The sequence below is a fragment of the Phyllostomus discolor genome, chromosome 9 (assembly GCF_004126475.2).
Source record: "Phyllostomus discolor isolate MPI-MPIP mPhyDis1 chromosome 9, mPhyDis1.pri.v3, whole genome shotgun sequence".
Taxonomy (NCBI): domain Eukaryota; kingdom Metazoa; phylum Chordata; class Mammalia; order Chiroptera; family Phyllostomidae; genus Phyllostomus; species Phyllostomus discolor.
The window spans coordinates 94,539,898-94,553,344 of record NC_040911.2 but is presented as its reverse complement, the minus strand read 5'-3'; the positions used below and the strand labels follow the sequence as shown (position 1 = coordinate 94,553,344).

The 13,447-nt window shown below is 52.4% G+C and overlaps 1 protein-coding gene across 1 annotated transcript; it reads left to right on the top strand.

Moving 5' to 3' along the window:
• Positions 1-8,041: 8,041 nt before the first annotated feature.
• Positions 8,042-12,894, top strand: WFDC5 (WAP four-disulfide core domain 5). The gene is made up of 4 exons (XM_036009878.1): positions 8,042-8,196; positions 11,486-11,626; positions 11,725-11,865; positions 12,228-12,894. The coding sequence occupies exons 1-4, from the start codon at positions 8,118-8,120 to the stop codon at positions 12,230-12,232; spliced, it is 366 nt and encodes a 121-aa protein (XP_035865771.1). The 5' UTR covers positions 8,042-8,117; the 3' UTR covers positions 12,233-12,894.
• The last annotated feature ends 553 nt before the right edge of the window (positions 12,895-13,447 follow it).

The window sequence follows — 13,447 nt, the reverse complement described above, 5'->3', positions numbered from 1 at the left end:
CCTGTTTTATGTTGCCGCAGCCTGGCCCGGCGCCAAGGGCGGGTCTGTGGTTTTACAAGGAGCAGGGCCTACAATTTTGTGGTTCTGCCAGGAACTCTCCACCCCCATCCTGGGAGGGAACCTGGGGCTTTCCCTGCAGATTATTGTTCACAGAGAGAAACGGCGATCGCCCAGTCACCTCCCCTCTGATGGCGCCGAGAGCTGTCCTACTTTCCCACGGGCCTGCGGGGCTGCGGGCCCTGGACGCCATCACGGCCATGTTCTCTATATTTAGAAAGAATATGAAGCCCAGAGGAAAGGCACACCTCTCCCAAGGTCGTCCAGCAAGTCAGGGGTCCGCTGTTCTGATCTCAGAACCGGAGTGGTGTTCCCCCATTACTCCTGACCCCACAAGCCCCCCCCCCCCCCCACCGTGAGCTGCCCTCACAGTTTGCCCCTCCCAGCACCAAGCTGGGCTCCCCTTGCACTCTCCCCTGGCCTGAAGAAAACTCTCGAAGGCAAATTCGCCTTAAGAGTGTCATGGCTAATCACTGCACGGTGCCATTTCACAGTTTGTGTCTGAGAGGGAGCACAAAAGGAACTGGGAAGATGGAAGTCTGGTTCTGGGTAGAAGCGGGGGAGCCCGAGGAATCACAGCAAGAAGAAGGAGAGCACTCGGAAAAGTAACAGGAAGGAATAGAAATTATCTGTGTGGTGGGCATTCTCCTTCTTAGCAGAGCCCCCCTGTTTCTTCTGAAGGACTCTTGGGTTTTTGTAGCGTCAGCCGAAGAGTTTAATGGGGACTGCTCGTCAATCACAAAAGCAGGGGTGTGTGCCCATGCGTGTGTGCCTGGCGCCGGTGGGTCAACTGACATCCTTCATTTGGATGGACATTAAGGGGCAGAGGGAAGGCCCTTCTTTTTGGTGAATGTGCTACAGATGAGCCTGGGAATTCCAGAAGCGATGGTTCCAGTCTGGGAGGAGTTCAGCTGTGAAAAAAATAAAATGAACCTAGTAGTAAATGCACTGACAGAAGCAGAGGGAAAAGTGGCGGGAGAGGATTCGGCAGGCACCAGCCCACCGTTCACTGCCTGTTCCCCTAAGAGCAGCTTTCCCACGCCCCTCCCACAGCTGGGTTATGACCCAGTGACCCAGCTTTCCGCCTAAGCGAGTCTGACTTGGTATTTTGTCACAGCTACCGACGTTGGGAGGGATAGAGATTAATGCCCAGGAGTTGGGTGTTACCGGGGACAGAACCTGAAATGTGGAAGTGACGGAGTGGGGTTCGGATGAGGCGGAGAAGAAAGCATACTAATTACTGGGTAGGAGAGCAGCGGGCTAATCCCCAATTCTTCGGCTCTGTGGATGCAGACCGCGTGTCCACCGATGCCCGCACATTAAGGGTCAGAATAAACAAAGGTCAGAATGTTGGAGATGTTGGTGACCGAAATTAAAAAAAAAAAAAAAAGACAGGTTATTGCAGAATAAACCACACAAACAAAAGGTGTGTAGAACAAACTACATTCTTGAAAGACTAGCATTAAGTTCGGCAGTCTGTACTGGCCGCCAGGTACAGAAGAATGCTTCCTGAATGTGAACCCCACCGTCCTACCCTCTTGCCCCATGTCCCCAACTGCCTCCTTCCTTCCCCTTCCCGGCGGTAACCACTTTCCTGGGGTTCCTGTTAATTAGCCTATTCGAGTATCTTGCCCATTTTTAATGGGTTGTCTATCTTTTTTTCTCATTGGTTTGAGGAGAAAAGAAATTCTCATGTATTACTAGTGAGAATCTATATTGGTGCAACCTATTTGAAAATTGATTGGGCATCAGCAATTAAAATTGAACATGTGCAAACTCTATGACCCAATTACACTCCTAAGCATATACTTGAGATAAATGTCTTCCCATGTTCACCAGGAGACATGCACAAGAATGTTCACGAAAGTGCTCTTTCTAGTAACAAAATACTGTAAACTGTCCATATCAGCAACAGGAAATAATGGCCATATAGATTGTGGCATATTAATACAATGGAATATCTTATAAGTATAAAAAGAATGTGGCTATTTGATATTTATAAATGTAATATAATTTATAAATATAAATATAAATACTGCAACAAAGTGACTCCAATTAAAATAATGTGGGAAGAAAAGTGCAAGTCCCCAAAGAAAATATTTAGGATTGCATGCTGTCATAAGGCTCAAAACTAAGGAAAACTAAGTAATAAATGGCCTAGGCACACTTATATATGTAGTAAAAGCCAAAAAAGGGTAAATGAAAATGAGGAAACTGTCCACCATGACAGATGCACACAAAGAATATTATATTTCATACATTAACAACACCAGCCAATACATAACATTTTAATGATTTTTAAAATCGTATAAAAATTATGAGGGGCTTGTAAATGAATTTAATAAATTCTGATCAGAACCACTACAGAGAGAACTCTGTGACTCCAGTAAGAGACATTTTTGGCACTCCCAATGAGAAAGGTGCACATGCTAATGCACTGGAAAACTTGGTGTGGTGAAGAGGCCAACTCTCTTCAAACTGGCTTTTAGATTCAATGCCATCCCAACGAACCCCCCCAGAAAGGCTTTTGAAAAAGCGAGCCAAAAAGGTTTTGGCAGCATGATTCTAAAATACATACTAAAAAATGCAAAAGGCCAGATAGCCAAGACACTCTTATATAAGAACAATTTAATAGGACCTTAATGCGGCAGCCGTCAAGGTTTATTTTAAAGCAGTAGTAATTAAGATAAAGTGGTATTAGAACAATGATAGGTAAATATGTAAATGCAACAGGACAGAGGGCCTCAAAAGAGAGGCATGCATGTGGTGAGAGTATGTTTCTAACGTGGTTGTTCTACGTACACATAGCTACAGTTATATCATGAGGGCTGCACGTCTCAACAGCAACATAGTTTCCTGAGTGGCTGATGGGACCAAGGTAAGGAGGGAGAAAAGGAGGGAGAAGCAAAAAAAAAAAAAAAAAAGAGGAAGTAGATAAATATTACTTCATTTAAAAACACAATTGTCTGATGTGATCCTATTACATTTATAAGTATCTTAGAAAAAGAACAAATATCACTAGTTCTCTGCTTGCTGACTTCTGGAAATGTCCATGCAACCTCACCAGCAGAGAGAAGCAAGTTGGAGAGTAATAGCTGTGTTTCGGGGATGTTTCAGTACAAACACAAAACTCGCACGTATGCCTGTGTTTACGTACAGAAAAGAGCAAAGGTATCAAGGAGTCCGCACTACGCTGCTCACGGACGAGAATTTCCAGCCGGGAAACCTGTGCAAGCAGCTACCACCACCGCGCGGCCAGCCTGTCGCAGGACGCCCAGCAGGTGCTGCAGGTCCAGAAAAGCCTGTAAGGAAAATAGCCTGAGGCTGAAGCTGGCCGAAGAGGCTGGGGCTGAACTTGCACAGTGCCACCTGCAGAGGGAGAAGGAGTTCAAGGCCAAGGGAGCTGAGGCTCTGGGATCCCCATGGCAGCTGCCACAATGAAGTGAAGGACAGCCAGGAGGAGGTGACCGTCCTCCAGACCTACTTCCCGCCGTACAGGGATGACGTCCGGGCTAACCTCTTGGCCGCCGTCGGTGACATCCGGCCAGAAACCGACGCAAACCACCGCCTAAATGGACGGGGGGACCAGAAAGAAGCGCCTGTTCCGTGGGTTGGCATTCGAGATGCTTCCCGGGAGTGGGAAGCTCTTGCAAAGCTGGAGTTACATTCTCATGAAAAGGCATTAAGTTATTTCTGTCTGTTCCACAGCAGGTCCTTTTACTTTTGGAGAATAGCAAATCTCGTTTCCTTGTGCAAACTCAGAGCTTATCCGAAGATTTCATCTTTTCGCCTCATCTTTCTTAGAAATTTAATGGGTATACATTGTTTTCCGAGCCTTTTAGCTCAAGATATGTATATTGACCTTTTTTTTTTCTTAGATGAAGTAAAAAAATCCTCACCATTTTTAAAGAAAGAGATTTTAAAAGTATTTTCCCCCGAAAGCTTTCTTGAAGGTCAGGGTCTTTATCTATGAGAAAGCAGTAGTTACCCATAACCTGTGTAAAGCCACAGCCAGCCTTGAAATAGCCCTCTCTGGCTAGGGGTTAGATAATAAATATAATTGCTTGGGCTGCTTTCAGTGTCTCTTAACCAAAGTTACCAGATGATAGAGTTCAAGAACTTTTTACATGTTATTACTGCGTGTACTGACTGATAATCATTTAAAAGTAAAGACTCCTTTAAAAAAAGAAAGAAAGCAGCCCTGGCTGGCATAGCTCAGTGGATTGAGCGTGGGCTGCGAACCAAAGTGTCGCAGGTTCGATTCCCAGTCAGGGTACATGCCTGGGTTGCAGGCCATGACCCCCAGCAACCGCACACTGATGTTTCTCTCTCTCTATCTCCCTCCCTTCCCTCTCTAAAAATAAATAAATAAAATCTTTTAAAAAAAAGAAAGAAAGAAATGTTTGCAGGAGTTAGCAAAATAGCTACCGCTGAGCATGGAACATTTGGATCGCAGAGCTAGCCCCAGAGCAAACACAGAACCAGACACGGTGAAACTTTGACCAGCTAGGACAAGGGGAGAGCAGGTGGATGAAAGAGTCAGCCCTCTGATGGCGTTATCTGTAATAGTTTGAAGTTTTAGTTTCCGTAAGAGAAAAGAGATTTTAAAAAGATATGCTCTTCGAGAAACATGAAACTTCTACACGGTAAAGCTGTCCATCTTGGCCAACATAGTTTACACCTTCAATACAACCACAATCCATACCCGGTGGGTTTGTGTCTCCTAATGAACCACTGACCCAGGCAGTGGTCATCTTGGCCTCAAAAATCACTGGGTGAGAAGCCTGATGGCGCCTGAGTGTTTATGGGGTACCTGCTCCTCACCCACTGTTTGTTGGCGGTTTATAGTAGACAAGCCCAACTTTACAAGGGGGGCATCAGGCCACCCCACCTGAAACACATCCGTCTGTCTTTTCACCACACTGAAAGTGGGTGGGCGAGACCCGTGTGCCTCCTGAGGTGAGAAGGCGCACCTGTGACGTGTGCACGCCGAGACAGCTGAACTTGAACCTCAGCGAGCCTCCAGAGCTAATAACGTTCACCTCTGGAAATACAAAGGGTAGAGAAGGAAGTTGAAAGAAATCACAGAGACGTAACGAGGAACATTCTAGAGGACAATCCACCTTCTTTCTTCAACAAATAAATAGCATGCAGAAGGAGGAGGAGGAGGAAGGGCAGGAAGGGAAGCCAGAGCTGGAGGCCGAGTTCTAGGTTAAAGTAAATGTAAGAGACGTTGCACCCGACACAAGGTGTGCGCCTTGTTTAGACTCCGACTCGAATGTACCAACGGCCCTACGCCATTTCTGAGACAATAAGATAGAATATTAGATGATATTCTAATTAACAATGCTAATATTGTTAGGAATGACAACAACATGGCGATTGTGTGAGAAAATGCCCTTCTTTCTTCAGGAAGTCTCCTGTTTCGGGAAGAGCATATTGAAGTTCTTAAGGGTAAAATGTAGGATGCACGGGATTCCCTTTAAAATCCTTCAGCCGGGAAGGGGTGGGAATGCATGATAAAGAAGTGGTGGAAAGTGTTCAAGGTCGAGACTTCCGGTGATGAGAGGAACCGTTTCCGGGGCGCTGGTGTCCAGCACAGAGACTACAACAGTCAGTACCGTGTTGTCTACCTGAAAGCTGCTCAGAGTCGCGCTCCACTGTCCTCAGAGACAACAAGGAAACGGTCGTCTTCCCCCTTCTCGTTTCCTCCATCCTTACATCTGTAGCTTAGCAGTTACCAACCAGATGCGTTACCTAAAAATGACAGCATTCTAAAAACAGCATCCAGGGCCAGGGATTGTTCATGGGTGGCCTGTGATATTCAGAAGAGGAAATGGAGTTTGGAATTGAGTACCCGTCCCACCCAAACGATAACTGCGGGAGGTGAGGGCAGCGTTACACAACTTGTCATGTTAAGCATCTCATAGTACTTACATGTATCCGACTGCCACGCCGCACACCTTGAACTCACACGATGCTGTGTGTCCGTGACAGCTCGGTGAGGCTGGGGAAAACACTCTTTGTTGAATCTGGGTGAGGGCCACAGGCGGCTTCATGAAAGTACCGCCTGTTCTTTTGTGTATTGTTGAACATTTTTATGAGGATTTTTTAAAATAAAAAGCAATAGATTTATGTTTGGAACTTAACACACGATGATTAGGTCAATAGGGAAGGATAAAACACTTAGGACATGGACGACTGAAAATGTAGAACAATGAAGGGTAATGGGACCCTGCCATCACTAAGCTGGATTGTGAAGCCACAACAGTTGCAGAAGCAGTTCTGGCCCGAGAGCCGAGAGTCACAGGAAGATGACAGGAAACTGGATTCGGCTTGTTACATATAAGACTTAAGATTTGATAAAGTTGTGCTTCCCAACCAATGGGCAAGGTTGGAATGATTTACTAAATGGTACCAGGACAGCCGTAGAAAAAGGGCATTGGCCCACCTCACACCTTTTGCCCAAATAAATTTCAGCTGGGTTAAGGAATTAACATGTTTGTTTTTTTTAATCACAAGAGAATTATATAGTGAATTATTATCTGACATTGGAGTCAAAAGGATTTTTTTGACTGACCTCACATGCCTAATTTGACAAATTTACCCCAAGAAATAGTCAAGAGATGTGACTCAGAATATATCCACAGAAAGTGTTGTCACAGCTTTACTTCTGGGAGCGGAAAAGTGGAAACCCAGATGTGTCACGAAAGGGAACTGATTATGCATGTTTTGGCATATCAGTCTTACCAAATACCACCTCGCTGTTAGAACTGGTGATACTGGAGGACACAGCATCGTCCACAAAAAGTCTAGAAAATAATCTTAATTGAAAAAGCATTTCTTTAATATGCACATGTAGCTTGAAAGCAGGGGGAAAATAGCCTCATAAAATACTGCTCCCAAATAAGGCCCCCCAGGGGATGCTAGAATTCCAGAAGTAACGTCAGATCCTGGACTAGAAGGCCCCTGATTCCTGGGATCTTAGGAGTCAGCATTCCAGCTTCAGCCCCAGGAAGAGCTTGCTCTGAGGGCAGCGCTGGACCAGAACATCCTCTTCTCCCTCAGCATCCTCGGTCGGAGGCCCAGGAACTGGTTGGGGGCTGCGGGGAGGCAGTAACAGAAGGCCCAGCTTGGTTGGAAATTAACTGCGTGTGCGTGGCCTGCAGTTTCCTCATCTTCCCAACAGGAGGGGGCGGGAGGGAGGTCCCGATCTCCTCCACTTCCGGAAAGGTCCCACGGTTCAGTGGGGTTTCTGTTCGGGGCCCCTGGGAACCCTGAGCCCCAGCTGCCTCTCTCCCACCAAATGATGTGAAATCGAAGGTGGGGTCCTTGGCTGAGACAAGTTTTTGGCTCAGGATCCCTTAGTGCCAGGGGAGGGGTCCCAGGAGCCACCTAGAACCGCTGTGACCAGCAACCTAAGCCAAATCCAAAACTTTGCTTCACCCACTCCCGACGGCTGAGCCAGACCCAGGCCCAAGGCAGTTCTACCAGATGCCACTGGACCTGAACTCATCACAGGCAGGGAGCGCTGTCCCTCTGCCTCTCGTGGAAGCCCAGGAGGAGAGGGCAGGGCCGGCCTTACTCGCAGTGCCAGCCTGGGCCAGCCTCCTCCCGCCCAGAGGAGGCTGGCCCAGAACTCCGCATATCCTTGCCGTCCAAAGCTGACTTCTACCCCTGCCTAAGCCACTGCTCAGGCTTCAAGATCATAGAGAGCCAGGAAAGGGAGTATTTGACTCAACAGCCTTCACCCATTATACAGATGAGGAAAACCGAGGCCCAGTGAGGGATAAGACTGGCCCACAGTTACCAACCAATTCAGCAATACAGGCAGGACCCCAACTCCCAGGCCCCGCCCCCACCCATCATCAATTCTTGCACAAGCGCCCCTGCGTTGAGGCTCTTGGGCAGGGGGTGGGGCCAGGATGAGGCAGACACCTGCCACTCCATCCGCCCCTTCTCCTTCCTTCTCTTACACAGCTGCTCCAGCTTCCTTGGGGCCGCAGGTGTTCATTTGGGGGCCCCTGGGCCCTGACCTCATTACGTGCCGAAGCAGAAACATGAGGGCCCAGAGCCTTCTCCTCCTGGCGGCCCTCCTGGGGAGCCAGCTGCCTGCCGCCTTGGGCAGGAGGAACAGAGGTGAGTGTGGGCCGGTTCCTCTGCTCCAGGTACCCAGGGGCTCCCACCCCTCTGGGGAGCGTGAGGGTTTGGGAGAGGCAGGGAGCTCAGTGCGTGTCTGTGTGTGTGCTGTGGGCGTCTGCTTCTCAGGGCTTGCGTGTTGTTTGGGCTTCTCCGTGCCCGCCAGCCTGCCCACGTCCGTGCCCGCAAACGCTGTCTGGCCGGGGCCTCCGCGCTCGTCTGGGCCTGTCTTCACAGCCGAGTGCGGGGCCCCGGGTGCACGCATGCCGTCTCTGTGCTGTGCGTGTGTGTCTTTCTTTGTGCCTCCGCACGTTGTGGGGACCAGCCCGTCTGTACCGCTTCTGCTCTGGTTGTCCCCACGGAGGTGCGTGGACCTGTCATCCTCTGTGGCCAGCAAGGCCGCGCCTGGTCTCGTCCTGGCCCGTCTTGTTCCCGTCTGTCTCAGGCCTTCTCCGGCCCCCAGCCGGGTGTGTGGATGCGACTCTGGGATTGAGCAGGGGCGTGGTTTCTGGGGTCCGGGACCTGCCGGGAGGACATTGTAGCCCTTCTTCTCTTCCCCCTGCCTCCCCCCAGAAGGCTGGGGCTGACCTGTCATTAGGTGCGGGAGGCGTGGGCTGCCGGGGTGGTTAGACAGGTGCCTCCCACCTGGGCGAGGCCTCCACTTCCATGCCCTTCTGGGGCCGGAACCCTCTGACCTACATACACCTGTGCCACCCCAGCCCTGCCTTGGGGAAGGCGACAGGCATGGGGACAGGTCCCCTCCTCCACAGGGTCCTGGGCAGCAGTTCCTGGCATCCTCTGTGTCCCCTCCAGCCTGGCCCCGGGGACGAGGTGGTTTGGGGAGGAGACCACTCGGAACCCCAGGCTACGGAGGGCAGGGTGCTGGCAAGTTCCAAGGCCGGACCCCATGCTGGCTGTGACTCACCCATCACCACACTCCTCCTCACCGCAAGGCTATGAGGTCACGACTATGTTTATCCCCACTTTGCGGATGAGGAAACCGAGGCTCGGTAGGAACCAACTTGCCCGAGGCCAAAGACTGACTCTGAGTCAGTGTCAGAGGGGGCCGTTGAGGGCAGTCTGTGGAATCCGGACCTCCCTCCCACCTCCCAGGCCCACCTCCCGTACAGCGGGGCCTCCCTGCACTAGCAGATGGTGTCCTGGGGAGTAATACACGCTGGTCTCCCCGAACGCCTCGCATCTCCGTCCTTCCTGACCTTCCCTGAGATCGCTGCCCAGTTCTGCCGCAGCCCCGACAGGGGAGGGCAGCAGCAGGGTGAGGGAAGGGACGTCTCTGTTTACTCCTGTGACAGCCAGCACAGTCACCTCGGTGCATAAGACCCACCCCCTCCCATACGCCTGGGAGTCTGTGACAGTGAGAGGTCGTGGCACAGGCCCCGGGAGGAACCATCTAAAGAGTGCTTCCAGTGGTCACATTGTGTTGCGAAGAGACCCGTGCTGGGCCGCATTCATAGCCATCCTGGGCCACACCTGGCCCGTGGGCCATGGGCTGGACACCCTTAGACTTTAAGCCCACCCAATTGCACAACCCAAGTTGACTTTGAGCACTTACTGTGTGAGCAAGGTGCCTACTATGCGAGCAGCCAGCACCCAGTCAGGGGCTGGAGCGGGGAGGCAGACACAAGGTGAAGTCACAGCCCCGGATCCAGCTGCCCCTGGTGACCCTTGTCTCAGGTGCTAGACTGAAGGGAAGGCCGGGAGCCAGTCCTGTCCCCAGGGCTCAGCGCCGACCAGAGCCGAGGGGGGGGCCGGTCCCAGCGGGCATTGCCCTGGGAGATGAGGACCCCAAACCCATATGCCCCTGCAGGCCTTGGTTCCTGCCTCTGAATGGAGGGAGGTACGGATTCGAGCCTTTGCATGAACTCTGGAGATGGCCCAGATCCTAACAAGAGCAGTGGCTAGGTAAAGCTCCGGGACAGAACATTCTAGAGTCATTCAGACGACAGCCTAAGACACCAAGTTAATACCAACCCCTGAAACAATGCCACTTGCAGCAGTGACGAGCCCAGTGCAGCCACGGCTGACGGTGGCTGCGTGACGCTGCACCGGGTGGCCGACCGCTGACACAGCTGTGGTGCTGGCTCTCCCTTCAAAGCCCTTCCCTTCACACAGTCCCTGAGCCCCTACGGTTGGTGTCCCGGGCTACGCTCCAGCCTAACGGTGAGCAGAGCGGGCAGGGGCCTGCTGCCGCAGCTGCTGGCCAAGTGAGAGAGGCAGAGTCACCAACGCCGGAGGAAAGGTCCTTTGGGAGTGTGTGGGGTGCGGCGGGCTGACCTGGTTCATCTGGGGTTAGAGAAGCAGGGTCTCCCGGGGATGTGGTGTGTCAGCTGAGACCCGATGAACGGGGTGCAGGAGGGAGCCCCAGGCGAAGGGCAAGGCCAAAGTAGAGAGAAGGGGCTTGGGGTGGGGCAGGGGCCACAGGGAGTGAAGGGGATGAGGCCAGAGGGACAGGCAGGGGCCGGACCAGGCGTGGCCTTGTCAGTGCAGGTGGGGATTTGAAACTTTGGTTTGTTCCCCATCCTTTCTGTCATCTGAGTCTTAAACCTGCCCAGAAGCAGGTGGGGCTGGTGGGGAGGTGTCCAGTTTCCCATTTCACAGACAAAAAACTGAGGCTTGGAGTAAAAAACAACCCCAAACTTGCCAGCCATTTGCGATGTGGATGGACCTCAGTGGCACAAGTCAGACAGAGGAGGACAAAAACCGTGTGACCTCACTTACCCGTGGAATCTAGAGACCAAACAAAACAAACAAAACTGCAGAGCACCAAGCCCGCAGACACAGAGGACAGGCTGGCGGTGGCCAGCAGCAGAGGGGCGGAGGGGTGCAGAAAGCACAAACCTCCAGTTACAAAATAAACAAGCCACTCAGAGGCGATGCACATACACACAGCAGGGCAGCCACAGTGAGTCGCACTGCAGCGCACACCTGGAAGCGGCTCCGAGAGTCGATCTTACACGTTTTCCTCCCAAGAAAGAAAAGTGTTTAACACTCTCGAGTGTTATGTATATGAGGGCGGATGTTAACGAGGCTTACTGTGGTGGTCCTTTTGCGATATATAACAAATGCTGAATCATGATGTTGTACACCCCAGACTAACATAATGGTATAGGTGGACTATACCTCAATGAAAGGACTAAATAAGAAGTAAATAAATAAAAGCAAGCTCACCCCAAAAGACAAATAATGACTTGCCCAAGGACAGGCAAGAACTACAAGGAGAATCCAGAGCAGGTGATTGCAGCTTCAGTGTTTGGGGGCTCTCTTACAGAGAAACCTGGGGGGTGTCCGCCGGACGATGGGCTGTGCCTCCGGTCGGTGCCTGACCAGTGCCTGGGGGACAGCCAGTGCTCCTCCATGATGAAGTGCTGCCGCAAAAACTGCTTCCGCCAGTGCGTCCGGATGGTCTCGGGTAAGTGTCCCCTCTGTACCTGGCTGACCCACCGCCCAGGCCCCGAGCCCCCAGCCGAGCGGAGCCTCAAGCGGGGCTCGCCGGCCCCTGTGTTGCAGTAAAGCAGGGCACCTGCCCCGAGGACCGACTGCAGTGCCTCAGCCCCATCCAGCACCTGTGCCACCAGGACTCCGACTGCCGGGGCCTCAGCCGGTGCTGCCTGGGCGCCTGCGGCCGGGACTGCCGGAACCCCGTCAAAGGTAGGGCTCGGTGGGCCAGGGCGGGTGCGTTCCCTCTCTCAGCCCTGCTCGAAGATGCCATCCCAGGTCGACAAGCCTAACAGGATGCCTCCCCAGAAAGCTGGAGCCTCCCTGTGGCCATCACTGGGGAAGTGGCCCAGGGGTGTGAGGGGTCCTGTTAGGATGACGGAGGTACCGGGAATCCTCGGTTCCCCTGGACCACAAGGGAGCTCCCGTGTGCCCTTGGGAAAGTCCTGCCTTCGCTGGGAGTCCTGCCTCAGCGGCCACCAGGGCTGCACCCATGGGGTCTGCGTGGGGGATCCAGCCCAGGAGTTAGAGCCCTGTTATGGGAGGTGGTTAACCCTTTCCTTCTCTCTCCTCAGGCTAATTCTGGTTCAGGCCTGGTGGCTCTGAACCTCAGGACGGGGTCCCCCGCAGGAAGAGGTGGTGACAGGGGCCCTGGGACCTGCCACCCGGGCAGCACCACCTCTGCCGGCAGCAGTCCCAACCTTCTGATAGACACTGACCTGCCGTGACTTCCCCTGCCGCCCGCCCGCCCCTGGCTTTTCCTCCTGGGAATCACAGTCCATGGCCAGACCTCAAACGACTCCCTGGTCCCACCGCCACCCGGGCTCCCCGTCCTTCCTAACACTCACCTTCACATCTCTTTGTATGTGTGTTTCTCCCACCTAAAATGCCTGGTTCCGGTAGGCCCCTCTCTGTGGGGGCCTGACCCCCCACCTCAGGGAGCCCGGCCGCCCGAGTGCACGTTTCAGCAGTTTCCCAGACGTGTCTGTTCGCACGGTTCGCGATTTCGCCTCGCCTGCAAGATAGCATCGTGCGGTCTCACGCACACAGCCTCTGCTCCTATGTATCCAATGCTCTTCCTTTGGCAGACTCACTTTTGTATATAAACGTTTTCAAAAGAAAACCTCAATGTCACTACTGTAAGCAGGATACCCAGGAGCACTGGCCACAAATAGAATGTAATTGCAAAAGCAAATGCAATGAAAAGAGTGAAGTTCCATTAAAACCATGTCTGATTCAACAATATCAAATGATGTTATTAAATTCTAGCCTGGTACTGCCACCTGCCAGGACTGCGCGCCTGAAGCCGGCTCTCTGTAGCAACCGGGGAAGGTCAGCAAGGGTTAGAGCGCTTTGGGACACAGGTCTCTGACCTGAGACTGTCCCCTGGTGACTCTTTCTCTCCGAGAGTCAGTGTTGATAATGTTGCATCCACGTGCACCCTAAGGTCATTTCAGATTGCTCCACATTTGGGGAAATGCCGCTTGAGCCCCTGAGATGCCAATACTTTGGGGAGGGTCTGAGTGCACCATTGGATACTACCTCATTCACCTGCATTTCTTGAGGGGCTCAATCTGTAGTCAGGGCCCTGTAAGGAGGGGGGATGTCAATGAGGGAATGCCAGCCATCCCAAGGGACATCCCTGGACCCAGAGAGCTGGATTCCTGGCTGTCCCTTTTGCCCAGGACTTGCTTGAGGGAGACGGTGGGGGTGGGCAGGCTCCTCCCTGCTTTTTATGCTGGGTGTGCTTGTGGGTGTTCATGGAACCTGAGGCTGGACAGTCAACTGTGGCGGC